Source organism: Apodemus sylvaticus, chromosome 22 (genome assembly GCF_947179515.1).
Source record: "Apodemus sylvaticus chromosome 22, mApoSyl1.1, whole genome shotgun sequence".
NCBI lineage: Eukaryota > Metazoa > Chordata > Mammalia > Rodentia > Muridae > Apodemus > Apodemus sylvaticus.
In genome coordinates, this window is record NC_067493.1 from 31,410,641 (window position 1) to 31,427,825 (window position 17,185).

At 48.2% G+C, this 17,185-nt stretch overlaps 3 protein-coding genes across 19 annotated transcripts in view; all 3 read right to left on the reverse strand.

Moving 5' to 3' along the window:
* Window positions 1–17,185, reverse strand: part of LOC127673101 (paired immunoglobulin-like type 2 receptor beta-2) — a 60,347-nt gene that overhangs the window by 13,778 nt on the left and 29,384 nt on the right. For 2 of the 17 annotated variants that reach the window (XM_052168677.1, XM_052168672.1), the window contains exon 4: window positions 11,037–11,067. The exons of 5 other annotated variants lie outside the window; for them this stretch is intronic. In XM_052168677.1, coding sequence (XP_052024637.1) covers window positions 11,055–11,067 — 13 coding nt within the window. In that variant the 3' untranslated portion in view covers window positions 11,037–11,054. 10 more of the 17 variants (XM_052168688.1, XM_052168687.1, XM_052168686.1 and 7 more) reach the window with 10 other exon arrangements.
* LOC127673098 (paired immunoglobulin-like type 2 receptor alpha) overlaps window positions 1–17,185 on the reverse strand; it is a 44,488-nt gene that overhangs the window by 11,090 nt on the left and 16,213 nt on the right. The gene's annotated exons all lie outside the window — the stretch shown is intronic.
* LOC127673100 (paired immunoglobulin-like type 2 receptor beta) lies at window positions 12,574–16,039 on the reverse strand. The gene is made up of 4 exons (XM_052168665.1): window positions 15,928–16,039; window positions 15,254–15,640; window positions 12,818–13,007; window positions 12,574–12,651 (listed from the first exon to the last, which is right to left on the reverse strand). Exons 1-4 carry the CDS (start codon window positions 15,974–15,976, stop codon window positions 12,618–12,620), a joined length of 660 nt encoding a protein of 219 aa, XP_052024625.1. The 5' UTR covers window positions 15,977–16,039; the 3' UTR covers window positions 12,574–12,617.

The following is a 17,185-nucleotide window of genomic DNA, read 5'->3' on the forward strand; positions in this document are numbered from 1 at the left end:
CATAATAAGAAATGAGTGTATGAGTGTATATAGTTGAGTGTGTAAGCAAAGGAAGTCCAATATGGGATCCAAGAAAGCCATGGTCTGTCACTGGATGTGGAACATTCAAAGGTCAGAGCTATGGATGAGATGGCAGTGTCCTGGATTTAAGGGAGAGAGGAACCCGGATTCTCAGACAGTGGTTATCAATGCAGACAGTAGTCCTTGCATCTTTCCCTGTGACCTGCATCCTGGACACAATAAGCAACTCTCAGAGAGTGTCATGTGTGGCAAGGGGTGAGGGCTCAAGAGAAACACTGAGGTGAATTACTGGGAGGAAGACATTTATTAAAATTGTCAATAACTCCATGAGCAGACAGAGAACAGCACAGTCTGGGTCTCAGGACCAGCATCATACAGGATGACCTGGGTTTCCAGGAGAGGGCATCAGAGCCCACATGGCAGAAGTATGTGTTATGTTCTTATATCTATCAGAGAATTGTGATGTTTCACAGCAGAATCCTGCAGCCATGAGCTCTGATTCCCAGAGAGGAGACATTGGAATGGTGGGATGCAGGGTGTGTGCTAACCAATAACTACTTAGATGTAAACTCACTTCCTGGTAAGAGATCCTGGCACTGGGAGGTCTGTTAGCCAGGGACCAAGAGATGATGTCTCATCAGGAGCCTGTGGGTGACTCTGAGAGGCAAAGGACAATTACCCAGAGTCAGTTTTCTCTGTACCTTTGGGTCCCTAGGAATCACACCCAGGTCACTGGGCTCGGCAGCAGGCTCCATTTCCCACTGAGCTCTCTCACTGGCACACACTACGTTTGGTTCAGTAATATGTGATTTAAAATAGTTCACATCAAATCAATTTAGAAAATGTTATGACCGTGATTTGCCACCTTTGGCAATCCCCCTCATTTTTAAAGACATGATCTTTCATTGGCCAGGAACTCACCAATTGTAGACTATGTGGACAGCCAACCCATGACTGCATGCCTTTTGCTTGACCAGGTCTGGGATTGCAAATTCCTGACAAAGCCCTGGTTTATACTGTGTGAGCTCCAGATCCATCAAACTCAGGTCCTCCTACCCATGTCCCATGCTTTTCTCCTGAATCATCTCTCTGTCTCCCTCTGAATTTCCCAGCAGCCCCTCAGCTGCCCCTTGGTGTGACAGACATTCACGTGGCTGGGGTTTAGGCTTTAGTCTGCTGGCCTGTGGGAGAAGAGACAGTGTCAGTGTGTCAGCCATGCTGGTTCTCCATCCTGCCTCTCAGCTGTTCTCTGTGTTCAGACAACATGAGGGGCTCAGGACAGCAAAGCGCTCTGCAGAAGCTGGGCTGGGACAGGTCTGAGAGTCACCAGGACCTGAGGAGAGTAGTCAGCTGACTTCTATAGCACACAGCAAGTCAGACGATTGACTACTAGTGTACTGGTCTACGTCCTGTCTCCCTTCCCCACCTTGCCCTGCTCTGGTCTCTTGACACATCTCTGCCTCCTCTTCTCTGCACTCCCCATGTCTCCCTTTTGCCTCCCTGGACTCCGGCTCTCAGGCTGTCCCTCTCAGTGCAGGCTGCTGCTCCATCCAGACTCAGCTCATGGTGTGAATCCCACTCAGACTTCTGCTGCTTTTCTACCTCTTAGCTGCTGCTGACTGTATGGGAGGCCTGGGCCTTCCTGAAACCAAGGGCTACATTTCACAACTTCATTCTTGACTTTCCATTACATGTCACTACCTACTCATCTCTGCCCTTGTCTGGTATCTTCCAGTCTCCCTGGCTTTAAATCTGCTCTGAACCCCATCTACACTGGGCTCTTGTGTTGTGTGTTCAAGGTCTCATGGAGCCCATGTTTGCCTTCAGCTTGCTATGTAACTGTAGATGGCCTTGAGCTCCTGAAGCTCCTCCCTGTCCTTCCCCAGTCCTGGGACTCGGGTGTCCCTCACTGTGTCCCCATCTGTGTTTCTTAGAATATGAGTGTGAGCAGACATCTTTACAAACTGTAATTTGGAATGGTATAGAGATTGCATTGAATTTTAAGGGTGTGTCTGGTTGTGTGTGTGTGTCCGTGTATGTCTGTGTGTGTTGTAAGGACTTACTTTATAACATTTTCTATTCTATGACCATCTTTACAGTTTTCACTATTTCCTAAAATTAAATTTAATTTCGGGCCGCATGTGTGTCTAGGTGTGTGTCTGGATGTGTGCACACACATGTGTATGGTACTATACAACTTTGGAGGTTGTTCTTCAGGAGCATTCCACCATTGTTACTGAGACAGCTCTGTCTTTGGCTTTCCCCCACCCGCTGGCCAAGGCTGGCAGCACAGTGACCCAGGGATCCTAGTGAGTCAGCCTGTCCCAGTGTCTGACAGCTCTATGTGCTTCCTGAGGATGGAGCCCATGTCCCAGTGTTAGTGGGGCAAACATGTCAAGTGAGCCCCTCACTGGCTGTTTGTAAGCTTGCTCTGTAGTGCTTGGTTTTAGTGTCCTAATCTTGAACCTCCGTCAGGTTTTAGGTCTTTCCCTTTACACTGTCTTTTCATCTGTAAATGAGACCAGCAGAGTCATAAGATAGGAGACTGAACTTTGTGGAGGATCCCTGCTGTGGCTCAGGATTGAGGAGACACTCACCTACATTACCCTGGGACGTCTTTTATGAAGGACTCCGTGTGGTCAGGTTCTTCCCTCTCTACTTCCCTGACACCATCAACTTCCTTTATGTATCTGACTTCTTCTTTTCCCATGTTGTGTAAGTCGTGCTCTTGTCATGGACAGCATGGCTGGACCTTGAGCCCAGCCTCCTCTCTTTGACTGGGAGATACACTCCTGATCTAGACACACTGGGCTCTCCCCAAGTTATCTTGCCCTCCTGTCTTACCCAGTCCTCCATATATGTGATGCTGTCCTCCACTCCCTCCCTCCTCTTCTACTCTGTCTCCTCTCCCTGTCCCTTGTATCTTCATCTATCTGCCTGCTTCTCTGTGTGTCTCAGGCTCACTCTTGACCAAGGAAGAGGCTGCCTGGTCAGCAATATCCTTTCAGGGAGAGAAAAGCTGACCTTGTCTTTGACCAGCTGAGCCCATGATCAGGTAAGATGCTGATCAAGATGGTGCCAGAGAGGATGCTCCCAAAGCCCCAAGTCTAGAACTGGGTTCCTTCTTCCTTTCTTTGCCTCTTTCCTGATCCTCAATAACCCTTCAGAATCCTCAAGATGTAGCAAGATCTGATGGATTCTTCCTGCCCTTGCCTGTTCCCCAGTTCCTGTTCACAATGTCCCTAAGCTTCACAGCTTCCTAGGTGACAGTCCTCCTCACCTAGACAGTGATTCTAAAGCCCATCCTTTTTCTGCAAGGGCCGTTCTGCCCTCCCACCTACAGGGGAAGCCCTGGCTCAGGCCATTTAGCATCTAATGGCAGGTCTGGAGGAATTCCAGTTTAACTAAGTCCTTATAGACTTAGGATCAGCACAGAGGCCTCAGGAAGACTGTGAGGCCAAACACAGCCTTACCTCAAAGGCCAGGCTAGGTGTCCCCTTCCCTGATGTGCTAGAGATGATTCCTCTAGCTGTGGCCATTCCAGAACCCTCTTTGGAACATGTAAGCAGGGAAGGCTCAGAGCATCAATTTGTCACTCATGACTTATTTCCTGGGACAATTCTGACAGAGGACACAGCTAGGCTGTGATTGGAATGGAGAAGTCAGAGGTGGGGTCAAGGCCATGGTGGCCTCAGTGCTGGTTCTGTAGGAGGGTCATCGTATCCTTCCCCATGACAAGGTGCCATCGGCTCCCTGAAAGATAGGAAGACATGGTTGTACAAGAGGAAGTGACATCATTCTTCCTGAGTGACATGTGCAGAGGCATCTTCTTGTTTCCTTACCTTTCCTGGCATTGATCGCCTTGTCCACACTTCCCTGCAGCTGGCTACACAGCCTGCCCTCTCCCACATCTGCTTCTCTGCCTTCCTCACAGTCCCTTGGTCCTCAGATCCCTTGACCTGAGCCAGACACAAACTGTCATGGCCTCACTGCCAGCTGCACAGGGACAGACTTCTGTGTCCAGAGTCCCCATGGAGACACTGAGGCACAGAAACTTTGGGATGAGTTGGCTCCTGTTAGAAGGTCAGTCAGGACATGGATTAGGGTTCTGAAATTTGTCAGAATGAGCCTTCTGTTTGTTTGCTTATATATGTGTTTGTGCTTGTCTGACTATCTGTCTGTCTGTCTGTCTGCCCCCTCTCTCTCCCCGTGCATGTGTGTGTGTGTGTGTGTGTGTGTGTGTCTGTGACTGTGTGTATCTGTGTTCTGTCTGCTTAAAATTCATCTCAGGTATCCCTGGCTGGTCCTTGAACTTGTATCCAAGGATGACCATGAACTGCTACAGATCTGGGATTATACCTGTGCAGCACACTGTGCCTTTATCTAGTATTGGACATAACACTTTTGGTTCTGTGCATGTCAGGAAAGTCAGAGGTCTACGACATGACCCACATTTTCAGCTACAGTGAGGTCTGGGAGGATGCCCTCCTCCCTGGTCATGAGTCCTCACCTCCAGATTTCATCTGCTTTTCCCTTACTCTCTGGGCTCTCTGGGTAAATGGTGACTCAATTTCTAACTTACCCAAGACTGGACTGGACCTGCCAAGACTGCCACATGTCACGTGCTGGACCCAGCATTTTTTATACAACAGACTCTGGTGGGTTCTGCAGGGCCCCTTGTGCCCTTTTTCTCTGCTTCCACCTGCTGTCTCCTTAATCCCAGGTGACAAGCTATGTTCTAGTTTTATGTTTTGGACTCAGCAAAATCCCCGTGGGACCCTGCTGTGGGGCGTGGTTCTGTCCAGGATGCTGTCATCAGTCTGGTGGAGTGACATCTTGCTTCCCCATTACCAGTGACTGTTCCCCGCGGTCACACTGCTTTCCCAGGGGAGGGGCACTTTCTGTAAATGAGCACTCTGAGGTTTTGGTGTGCATACTAGGAGCTTCTACTCACCATGGGTCATGCAGGTTGTCAGAGTGTAATGTTAGAACATAGGCTTCACTTAGGCAATAGTACATGTGTGCCCTGCCTCCAACAATATAAGCAATTAAGTGTACTTAAATAATAAAGCACAAGGTGGACATGGTCATCCATGTCTTTAATTCTAGCTTTTTGGGTGGCAGAGGCAGAGAAGAGGCTAATAGATCTCTGTCAGTTTGAAGCCAGCCTTGTATATATACACAGTTTCATGGAGGAATGGACTACATATTAAAAATTTGTCTTAAAAAGTCAACAAAACAAACAAATTAAAATAATAATCTATAAAAACACCAAACAAATAAAAACCCCACATATCATAATAACAAGAAACCCAAGGTTGATAGTCAAGTTGGATGGTTGTCCAGAGTTATAATGCCAGAATCTACATACCTGAGCACACACATACCCTTGTATACACACACACACACACACACACACACACACACACACGGGCAGGGAGGGTGAGGATGAGGATGGGAGAGAGGGAGCCTGAGGAAGATGGAGAGGGAGAGCATTCAAGGCACCTTTAACAGCTGATCAGCTACAACTTTACCCAGTCTTCATCCTGAGTAAACACAGCCTTGCTCAGACCAGGCTCAGTGACTGTTCAGACTCCAGTTCCTGACAGTGTCCACAGCATTCAGATTCTCTGATTTTATACCCAACTGTGTTATCCTAGGACAGTAGTGAGAGAGAACAAGATCAAGACTTACTAATTCTCTCTGAACCCTCCCATTCCAGAAACATTGGTCAGATGAGACATACTGCTGGCCCTGGCCCTAACCCAGCAGATAACCTCATGGAAGAAAAGTATCCCTCTCTTCTCCTTTTCTGTCACAGCACCTACCCACACACCCCTTGATTTCTCTTCCCTAGTAACAACACACAGACTGCAGATGGGATCCTAAAGTACCCGACCCAGACTGGGCTCTGAGGAGAGTGGAGGAGATGCTAGGATGGTGGAAGGATGGAGGCTGGTGGTGTAGACAGGATGCTCAGGCCGCAGCTGCAGCTTTACAATGCACAGTCGCCCTGTTGCCATCTGTGTTTCTCTCCTAAGATGACATCATCTTGATCTTCTGCATCTGATGCCCAGCCTCAGCATTAGTACCTGCCCATACCCCACCCAAGGGAGTCACCAGGAAGAGACTCTCTGCTGTGTCCTAAAGGCCCAGTGAGAGGAACTGTGTCCAATTCAGTTTCCTCTGGTATGAGGAAGGGGCATCTTATATTTGAGGCCTGTCTTGGTCTACAAAGAAGTTCGAGGACAGTGAGATCTACATAGTAGAGACCCTGTAAGACCTCCAAAAACTGAGGATGCCCCAGCACCCCACGCCCTGGAAGGCGACACCCAAATCACTTGCGAGAAACGGTCTCGATGCAATAGAATGAGGATTTCTTTATTTCAGAATTCTGGGTTCCGTAGCCATACACCACGCAGGGTTAGAGGACCATGGACCCCGAGTGCCAAATTGTGACAGCTTTTATAAGTTTACAACAGAGCCCGAGAATCACAAACCAACTCACTTCTTCCCATGGAGAGCCCGCAAAATGTGAGCCAATCACGACAGCTTTCATAAGTTTACGACTGCAAATCACAAACCAATCACTTCTTAGCATGGAGAGCCCGTGAAATGCGAGCCAATCATGACAGCTTTTATAAGCTTACAACAAAGCCCGCGAATCACAGACCAATCAGTTTAAATTATCAGCTCGTGCTCAGTGGACCAATTTAGTTTCCTACTTTTTTAAATGTCTATAGCTGCGTGAACTCCTGCTTAGGGGTAATGGTGTAAGCAGTTTACAGAAGCAAGATAAGCTTAGCCCATTTCCAGTTACCTTTTGGGGCTAGGATCTCCTATTCAAGGCCTTTCTACTAGCTCTAAACAAAGGGCGGGCTCTGGAATGTGACCTTTTATCTAGTTTCTAACAAAGCGAGATAGCATTTTAAGCTCCTTACTTCTTGGGGTCATTAGAGTTAGGCTGTATTATTTTCTGTCCTTTCAACCCCATTATCAAAACACTAAGAAAACAAAACAAACAACAAAAAACTATCAAGATATTGATAGTCACATACTTTGTTTATGTAAATCTGGAGAGATAACTGGTATCATCATCAGGGTCTCCACCTCCAGTTAAGAGGGAACTAACAGATGACCTTTCTCTAGACCTCTCTGTTCATTTGAGTTTTGATTAGCTTTGCTGTTGGTTTCAAGACAAAGTTTCATGTGACCCTGGCTGGCCTCAAAGAGGTGCTAAGAGTAGCCTCCAATTCATAGATTTGCAGCCTTCTTTTTGCTGTGAAAACCTTTTCTATGGGGGTGACTCCAATCACAAAATTATTTTATTGCTATTTCATAACTGTGATTTATCTACTGTTAATGATCACAGTATAAACATCTGATAGGCAGGATATCTGAAATGCTACTCCTATTTAAGGGGAGTTCTATCCTCAAAGAGGTGGTGACCTCAAAGAGGTTGAGAAGCAGTGCTCCAACTGTTAATTTTCCTGTCACTATCTGTCAATAGCTGGATGACAGGCATGTTATCATGCCCTATTTTCTTTGGTACTTTTTATTACCAGCTCAGTTGAGGAAACATACATTGCAAACACTGGCAGCCAGGTGAGAAGCCACTGTCTGCTCCGCAGTTGGACCATAATGTTCACTTGTGGCAGTTCAGAGATCCAGTCTCTCCAAATGTATTCAACCGGGATTAAGCACCTATGTGATGTTAAGAATGTTGGCTCTGTGTAAATCTTTGCTGTGAGAAGAATGGGAATTGATCCATCCTTGTCTCCTTGTACTAAGCTCAACTCCAAATGGATCAAGGACCTCCACATAAATCCAGACACTCTGAAGCTAATAGAAAAGAAACTGGGGAAGACCCTTGAGGACATCGGTACAGGGGGAAAGTTCCTGAACAGAACACCAGTAGCTTATGCTCTAAGATCAAGAATTGACAAATGGGACCTCATAAAATTACAAAGTTTCTGTAAAGCAAAGGACACCATCAAAAGGGCAAATCGGCAACCAACAAATTGGGAAAAGATCTTCACCAACCCTACATCAGATAGAGAGCTAATATCCAATATATATAAAGAACTCAAGAAGTTAGACTCCAGAAAACCAAATAACCCAATGAAAAATGGAGTACAGAGTTAAACAAAGAATTTTCACCTGAAGAACTTCGGATGGCTGAGAAGCATCTTAAAAAATGCTCAATTTCATTAGTCATTAGGGAAATGCAAATCAAAACAACCCTGAAATTTCACCTTACACCAGACTGGCTAAGATTACAAATTCAGGAGACAGCAGATGTTGGCGAGGATGTGGAGAAAGAGGAACACTCCTCCACTGCTGGTGGGGTTGCAAATTGGTACAACCACTCTGGAAATCAGTCTGGCGGTTCCTCCGAAAACTGGGCACCTCACCTCCAGAAGATCCTGCTATACCACTCCTGGGCATATACCCAGAGGATTCCCCACCATGTAATAAGGATATATGTTCCACTCTGTTCATAGCAGCCCTATTTATAATTGCCAGAAGCTGGAAAGAGCCCAGATATCCCTCAACAGAAGAGTGGATGCAAAAAATGTGGTATATCTACACAATGGAGTACTATTCAGCCATTAGAAACAATGAATTCATGAAATTCTTAGGCAAATGGATGGAGCTGGAGAACATCATACTAAGTGAGGTAACCCAGACTCAAAAGATGAATCATGGTATGCACTCACTAATAAGTGGGTGTTAACCTAGAAAACTGGAATAGCCAAAACATAATCCACACATCAAATGAGGTACAAGAAGAATGGAGGAGTGGCCCCGGGTTCTGGAAAGACTCAGTGAAGCAGTATAGGGCAAAACCAGAACAGGGAAGTAGGAAGGGTTGGGTGGGAAAATGGGGAGGGAAGGGGGCTTATGGGACTTTCAGGGAGTGGAGGTCCAGAAAAGGGGAAATCATTTGAAATGTAAATAAATATATCAATAAATTAAAAAAAATCTTTGCTGTGGACATCTCTGTGTTTGTCCCTTTTGGACAATGGGAAAGAGCCTGGGGATTCATATGACTATTTGAGCGACTGCATTAAGGCCCCTTCTCTGTGGGCAGATGCCTATGCCATGGCTCTGACAAATGGACTTGTTAAATGACTGGACAGACCGCCATCATAGCATCCTGCTATGTGAACACTTCAGGGATGCTCAGAGGAAACCCTACCCCAGCTCCCAAGGTCACTGTGCCCCGCCCCCAGACCTGCTGAGATCAGCCTCAGGAGTCTTGGATGCAGTCACAACCACAGCAGACATCTCATAGTTGCTCCAGGACACCTCACTTTACCACAAGAAGCTTTGGTGATCTCTTCATGACCCTAGGTATCAGCAGCTGGTCTCATGGGATTGGAGATCATTTTCGCAATGACCCAGCAAAGGCCCATGAATGGCACTCATCTGAGGCTTGTGATTGGTGGACTGGAGCTGCATCTGTGTGCCACTGCAGCTATGGATCACTGTGGTTGGTAGATCTCTATCAAGTATGGTCATGCACCTCTTCTTGCTACATCAGAAGCCTCGTTTCTATCTTTCTTGATCAGTCTAGGTGGTTTTCTGTGATCCTCCCTGCACCCTCTCCCCCGCCAGGCTTTTTGTCAAGCGCTGACCAAATGACTATCAAATGTTAAGACAGACTGGACATGGGGTGGAAGTCTTGTCCTAGGAAAGACCCAAGAGGTCAGAATATCAACATGGCAGAAAGTGAGTGCATATAGTTTGACTTGTGAAGAAAAGAAGCCCAATATGGGACTTAAGCAAGCAGTGGTCTGTCCCTGGATGTGGTGCATGGATTGGCCAGGGTTGTGAATGAGATGGTAGGGTCCAGGGAGTAAGAGAGAGGGGAACCCTGATTCTCAGGCAGTGGTTATCATTGTGGACCATGGTCTTTGCATTTTTCCCTGTGACCTGCATCCTGGACACAATGTGCAACTCTCTAAGAGGTGTCATGTGGGATAAGGGGCAGGGGCTCACTGGTAGTAAGACCTTTAATCAACATGTTAGTAACTCCATGAGCAGACAGAGAACAGCACAGTCAGGCTCTCAGCACCAGAGACAATCAGGATGAGCTGGGATTCGAGGAGAAGACACCAGAGCCCACATGGCTCCTTAGGCTGAGTCACACACAATCCTGCATCCATGAGCTCTGACTGACTGCAGGAGGCAGGGAGGGCAGTCCATGCTCATGGGTGGCCATCAATCAGTACTGTGATGTAAACTCACCTCCCTGGTGAGAGGTCCTGGCACCTGGAGGTCTGTTAGTGGGGACAAACAGACAATGTCTCACAAGGAAACTGTGGGTGACACATATACACAGAGAGAGAGAGAGAGAGGGAGGGGGAGAGAAAGGGAGAGAGGGGGGGGGCAGAGAGAGAGAGGGAGAGGGAGACGGGGGCAGAGAGAGAGAGGGAGAGGGAGAGGGAGAGACAGGGAGACAGGGAGAGAGAGAGAGAGAGAGAGAGAGAGAGAGAGAGAGAGAGAGAGAGAGAGAGAGAGAGAGAGAGAACAATTCTCCAGAGTCAGTTTTATCCATGTGCCACTTGGGTCCCCAGGAATCACACCCCGGTGACTGGGCTCCATTTCCCGCTGAGCTCTCTCACTGGCACACACTGCTGTTTGTCCGTTAATATGCAATTTGAAAGACTTCATTTCTAATGTATTTAGCAAATGATATAACCATGATCTACCACCTTTCAGAAATCTACCTTCTTCCTCAATACATCATCTTTCATTGGCCTGGAACTCACCAATTAGGCTAGACTAGCTGGACAGCCAGTCAGCCTGTGTCTCACTCTGCCTGTCTCTGCCTTGTCCAGGCTGGGATTACAATCCCTGGGTTATACTGTGTGGGCTCTGGATCAAACTCAGGCCCTCCTACCCACACCCTATGCTTTTCTGACTGAATCTTCTGTCTCCCTTGCATGTCTCTCATACTGAATTTCCCAGCAGCCCCTTAGCTGCCCCTTGGGGTGACAGGCACTCACCTGGCTGGGGTTTGGGCTTTAGTCTGCTGGCCTGTGGGAGAAGAGACAGTGTCAGTGTGTCAGCCATGCTGGTTCTCCATCCTGCCTCTCAGCTGTTCTCTGTGTTCAGACAACATGAGGGGCTCAGGGTAGCAAACAGCTCTGCTGTGGCCAGGCAGAGAAAGGTCTGAGAGTCACCAGGACCTGAGGAGAGTACTCAGCTGACTTCTGTAGCACAAAGCAAGTCAGAGGATCAACTACTAGTGTACTGGCCCATGTCCTGTCTCCCTTCCCCACCTTGCCCTGCTCTTATCTCTTGACACATCTCTGCCTCCTCTGCTCTGCACTCCCCATGTCTCCCTTTTGCCTCCCTGGACTCCGGCTCTCAGGCTGTCCCTCTCAGTGCAGGCTGCTGCTCCATCCAGACTCAGCTCATGGTGTGAATCCCAGTCAGACTTCTGCTGTCTCTGAGTCTGCCACTCTTCCTCCTCTCCATTTTTCTACTTACCTTAATGGAGGTCTGAGCCCGTCTGAATCCACGGGATGCACATTTAAATGTTTCTTTGTTAACTTCCATCACACTCCACCTTCTGTGCATCTCTGTCCTCATCCCGTAGTCTTCAGCTCCCATGGCTTTATATCTTCCCTGACCTCAGCCCATGCTTGGCTTGTGTTGTGTGTACAAGGTCTGCAGAGCCCAGAAGGCCTACAGCTTGCTATGTAACTGGTGATGGCCTTGAACTCCTGATGCTCCTCCCTGCCCTTCCCATGGGCTGGGATCATGGAGTCTCCCACTGTGTCCCCATTTTTATTTCTTAAAGTACTCTTGGATGTTGGGATACAAATCATTTAATTTTACAAAAATGCAATTGGAATTCAAAAAGGAGCTGCATTGTATTTTTAGTGTTTTGTGTTGTAAGGAGATAATGTATAAAATTTTCCATTCAGCAAATATACTTATACTTTTAGTATTTTCTTAACATATCATAAATTTATTTGATCAGTACATTTCCACATGGGTATATGTCATACATGCACACATATGTATATTCGCATACATGCACACACATGTGGATGATAGAAGACAGCCTCATGCATTGTCCTTTAGGAGGTGTCCTCTCTTGATTGTGAGACCTGACCAGGTCAGGCATTGGTCTCATCCACTAGGTAAGGCTGGCAGCACAGTGAGCCCAGGGATCCTAGTGCATGTGTCTGTCTGTCTGTCCAAGCATCTTCATGTGGCTCCTGGGATGATGCTCATGCCCCTGTTTGTAGGGCAATCATTCCAAGACACCTCAGTGGCCATTTGATAATTTTGTCCAGCAGTGTTAGGTTTGCAGTTCATTTGCATCTTGTACATTTCAGATTCTCCCTACATATTTCATTCTGTCAGTAGGTTTATCACACGCCATTGCTCTTAATTTCCATTTTGATCCCACATGCCCAACTCAAAGAGGTGTCACCTTTACTCCTGTGACATGTTGTCTCTGAATGCTGGTCTGCCCTCAGACCTTCTTTAGCAGCCATAGCTCTTTCCAAATGAGCAGTCAGCCCTGAGGCCCCTGCGTGCCTCCTTGAATTCCTGAGGAGCAGGCTCTGTGTTCATCTGCATTGGCTCCTCTCATTCCCAGCTGGTCTGGAAGGACAGCAGGCTCCAGGGACTCAGTCCTTGTGGAGGTCAGGCACGCTTCCCTCCTCCTGTTCTCTTTCCTGTTCCCTGCACAGGCCTGCCTTCTCCATCTCCCACAGCTCAGAACACTCCCAGTGGGAAGCTCAGGTGAGGCCTGTCCTGGACCACTTACCTTTGCCTCCACCACAGGAAGATCATCAGTCCGTAGAGTGGGATTATGACCACAGCCTTGACTACGACCATTGCGACCATGGCTCCCAGGTTGAGCAGGGAAGGATTCCCCTGGCCCCCTGTGTCCTCCAGGCCAGCTGTGGTGACTGCAGAGGTGATGGTGGAGGGGCTCCTCATGGTGGTGCTGAGTGCTGAGGAGAGATGAGAGGTGAGCAGACCCTCCCTGGATGAGGCGGTTGTGTCATTTTTTCTGCTCTGTGGGATGTGGAATGGGTAACAGCTGTCAGAAGTTCACACAGGGACCGGAGCAGATGCTTAAGGCTGAGACTCTAGGGGAGCAAGCTCAAATGCACAGTCCCCAACTCCTCTGGCTGTGTCTGCAGATTTTCATTTGGACACAGACAACTAAGCCAGAGAAATGCACCAGTTTTTCACTTAAATATATGCAACATAAAGATATGATGAGTTCTTTGAGAATTTGCTACTTGGAACCCGAGTTTGCTCCCTAGCATCCATATGAAGAACATGGTTAAGCAGGCAGGACCTTTAATCCTAGCCCAAGAGGCAGAGGCAGGCAGATCAATGTGAGCTGACAGGCAGCCTGGTCTATGTGTCTAGTTCCAAACCAACAGAGCTGAGTGAGCTGCCATCTTAGTACTGAGGAGGTGGAGACAGGCTTGTCCCTGGGGCTCACTGGCCAACCAACCTAGTCTCCATGGGAAAGTTGAAGCCAGTGAGAACCTGTCCCAACAAATATGGTGGATGAGAACCTAAACTCTCCTCCAGCCTCAACTACATAGACAAATATGCACACACACTCACACACACACACACACACACACACACACAGAGAGAGAGAGAGAGAGAGAGAGAGAGAGAGAGAGAGAGAGAGAGAGAGATCTGACTTAAAAGACTCACATGTTTACAGACACTGAACTGAATATACCAAAGTGTGTAACAGAAAAATAACAATTTAGCCATATGTGTAGAGTTCAGTTCAGGGCAGAATACATTCCTTTGCTTTACAAACATCACTAAGAATAATATTGCCCACATTTATCTATTTGCGAATTATAGACCAGTGGTTCTCAAACTGTGTATCCTCCCAACAAGGATTGCATAACCGATATCACACATATCAGTTACTTATATTGCGATTCATATCAGTAGGAAAATTAAAGTTACGAAGAAGCCATGACAGACTTGTATGCGTGTGTGTCCCCATGACATGAGGAACTGTATAAAAGACTTGAGCACCAGGAAGGAGGAGAAGCCCAGAGCTAGACACACATGTGAACTGGCTCCTCCCTCTCTGTCCTGAGTCCGGGCAGCTGCTCTCTCACTTTCCCTCAGATCAGCATGGCAGCTGTGGCCTGCACAGATAACTGTGCTGTGGGCATCCTCTCCTAGGGTGACTGTATACAGTCAGGAGCCAACTCGGGGTGTGGTGGCACATGCTATAATGCCCACACTCAGGAGACAGAGGCCAGGGAGATTGCTGTGAGTTCAAGGCCAGATGGGTCTAAGTACTCAGTATTCAGACACCCAGGGCTACATTCAGAGATCCCGACATAAAATAAAACATGAATAAATGAATAAATAAATAAAGCAGAAGAAAGAAAAAGAGAAATGAAGGACTATTTAAGTTAAAAAGGGGTGGGGTAAAGGCAAAGAGAAACGTCATAAGAAGAGTGTAGCCACACAGGGTCCCCTCTGCTGTAGGACCATGTAGAGGAACACACAGTGACCACGCTGGGCCTCACAGCTCCCAGTCCAGGGGACCACAGTTACTCCTGAATCAGAGGGGCTGGAGAGATCACAAGACACAGCAGCCATATCATGAAAGGGCAGACATTTTCTTATTCAGTATATAATTAGTGAAGAGCCTAAGGAGAGAAGACAGATGTGTTCTGGGGAGCTGGAGGAAAAATGAGGGACTGTGGAGACAGGTGTCAGTTATACTTAGACCAGAGGACACTAGAAAATGCAACGCCCCCCCCCCCACACACACACACTATATGTTCTGAGCTGAGGTCGGAGCCGTGTGGAGATGCTGCATACACGGACCAACTGGAGCCCTGACACAGGACGGAGAGAGTCAGCTCCATCCTGGAGAAGTTCATCCACACTGAGGTCATGAGGTAAAAGTGGGCGGGACAGTAGTGTTAGATTTGGAACAAAAAGGGAGTGAGCTATGGGGTGGGGCACATGCTGATGCCCAGAGTGGGCTGTGGTTCTGTCAGAGCAGACAATGACAGAGCAGGGCAGAGGAGGCAGCAAAGACTTGTCACAACTACAGGAAATGATGCTGTTGGCAGAGGTGTGGACAGAGCCTTGGTAAAGGAATAGGAAAGGAAGGTCAGAGTTGTGAAGCCTGAGGTGACATGCAGGGGACAAGGAAGCCACAGGTGTCAAAGCCTGAGCCATGGTGACTCACCATGTGTCACGGTGAGTTGGGTTCCAGGAATAGACTGCCAATTCTTCATGCCTTTTGTTGTTTGCAGAAAAACACGGCAGAAGTATGTGGCCTGGTCAGTTTCCTTCAAGGTCAGGATTCTGAGGACTCCGGATGTCTGTCCCTGTGTCCAGTTCAGGATGAGCCGGTCCTTGAAGTGCTCATGTATGAAAGGCGGGGTGGAGTTGTAGATGAATTCCCCATGGAAGACCTTCCATCTCCAGACTATCCTCATCTTTGGGTCCTTGGCCAACTCCCAGGGGAAGTAGAAGGAGAAGGGGATCTCGATGGATCCGCCCTGGACCCCAGAGAGGTTTGCTGGTTGGTTGACCGCATAACCATTTTCTCTGCTGGCTCCTGCAGAGTTCCCTGGGAAGGATGGGGAGAATCTGAAGGCAGTGCAGGGATGGAAGGACAACCAGAGCATCCTGAGCCTTCATCCACTGGCAGGGGTGGGACATGGGGCAGGACTGTCCCTATGGCTGGTGGGACAGGGAAGACAGGGGTGGTCTGGGTTGGGCTCCTTCTGAGGGATGAGACAGAGAGGCCTAGCTGGCCATTTTACCAAACAACTCTCGCCATGATAGCCCTCTCTTCCCAGCCCCACTGGCCCCTCCTGTGGTTAAGTCCCTGCTAATGAGGTTCCCACCACTCACCAGTGTGCAGACAAGCTGCTGACAGCAGAAGAAGCAGGATCTGAGCCATGGCCAGAGTCCCTCCAAGTCATCAGACCACCAAAGCCTACAGGTAGGAGAGGATGCCTTTGGAGCAACCCTGGGGTGCTCAGGAGTCCAGAAAGAATCAGGGTAAAGTGAGACAGATCCCAGGCCTGCTTAAGTGGAGGACTGAGTGGAGACAGCTCTCCAAATCTCAACCTCCTTGTGACCAGCAACTTCCTTTAATGATCTGACGTCTTCTTTTCTCAGAAGATCTGCCCTTGTGGTCACTGACAAGATGGACGGCCCCTTGGGCCCAGCCCCCATTGTTTAATGGCTGAGCCATCTCTCCAGTCCTGCCCTGTCTACTCTTCCATTTCCTATGTGGCTTGTAATCTCTCTGTCTCCTTTATTCTACATTTCCTCTATTCCTTCTCTCCCCTTCCTCAGCCTCTCTCTTATTTATCTGGTTGTCTGAGCCTGTCTCTAGTAATCTCACATAATGAAGCTGGCAGTCTCTAACCACTTCAGACACAATGAGGAAGGTTGAGATGAGGAACGACATTTATGCCCAGCCCTAGTATGGTGCCCACTCGCCCCTTGCACTGCTCCCCCGCATCTATCTGCTCTTTGCCCTTTCTTGCCATCAGCGACCTTTCACAGTGCCCAGGCAGAGCCAAGGCCTGGTGGATCCCCTCCACCTTGCCCTGATCCCTGTGGCAGGAAGGTGACTCTAAGGCCTCTCCAGTTACTAAACCTGCCCTTCTCCCCACCCTAGCACTCACTCAGAGGAGGATAAGGGAAACCCTGGCACATGTCACATGACAGCCACGTGGCTCATTGACTGGACTTTAGTCACATTGAGTTCGTGGAATCTTCCATTCCACACAGAGACTTCAGGCGGTCTGCTCAGCGCAGCCTCTGAGGGGCTCTTTCCACAAAGCTCTTGAGTGACTCCCTCTAGTTATGGTCACACCAGAACCTTCTCTGGACTAAGTGGGCACAGAAGGCTCGGAACAGTCATGTGTCATAAGTCGTGTGACATGGCTGACAGTGGACACAGCTGGCCTGTGACTTGGGTGGAGGCGTGAGAGGTTGGAGCAGTCTCCGGTGTCCTCAGTGCTGGGTCTAAAAAGGTTCATTCTACCATCCCCATGACATGATTCTATCAACTCCCTGAATGGCAGGAAGACATGATTGTATCAGAGGAAGTGACATCATCCTGCCTGAGTGACATGTGCAGAGGCATCTTTCCGTT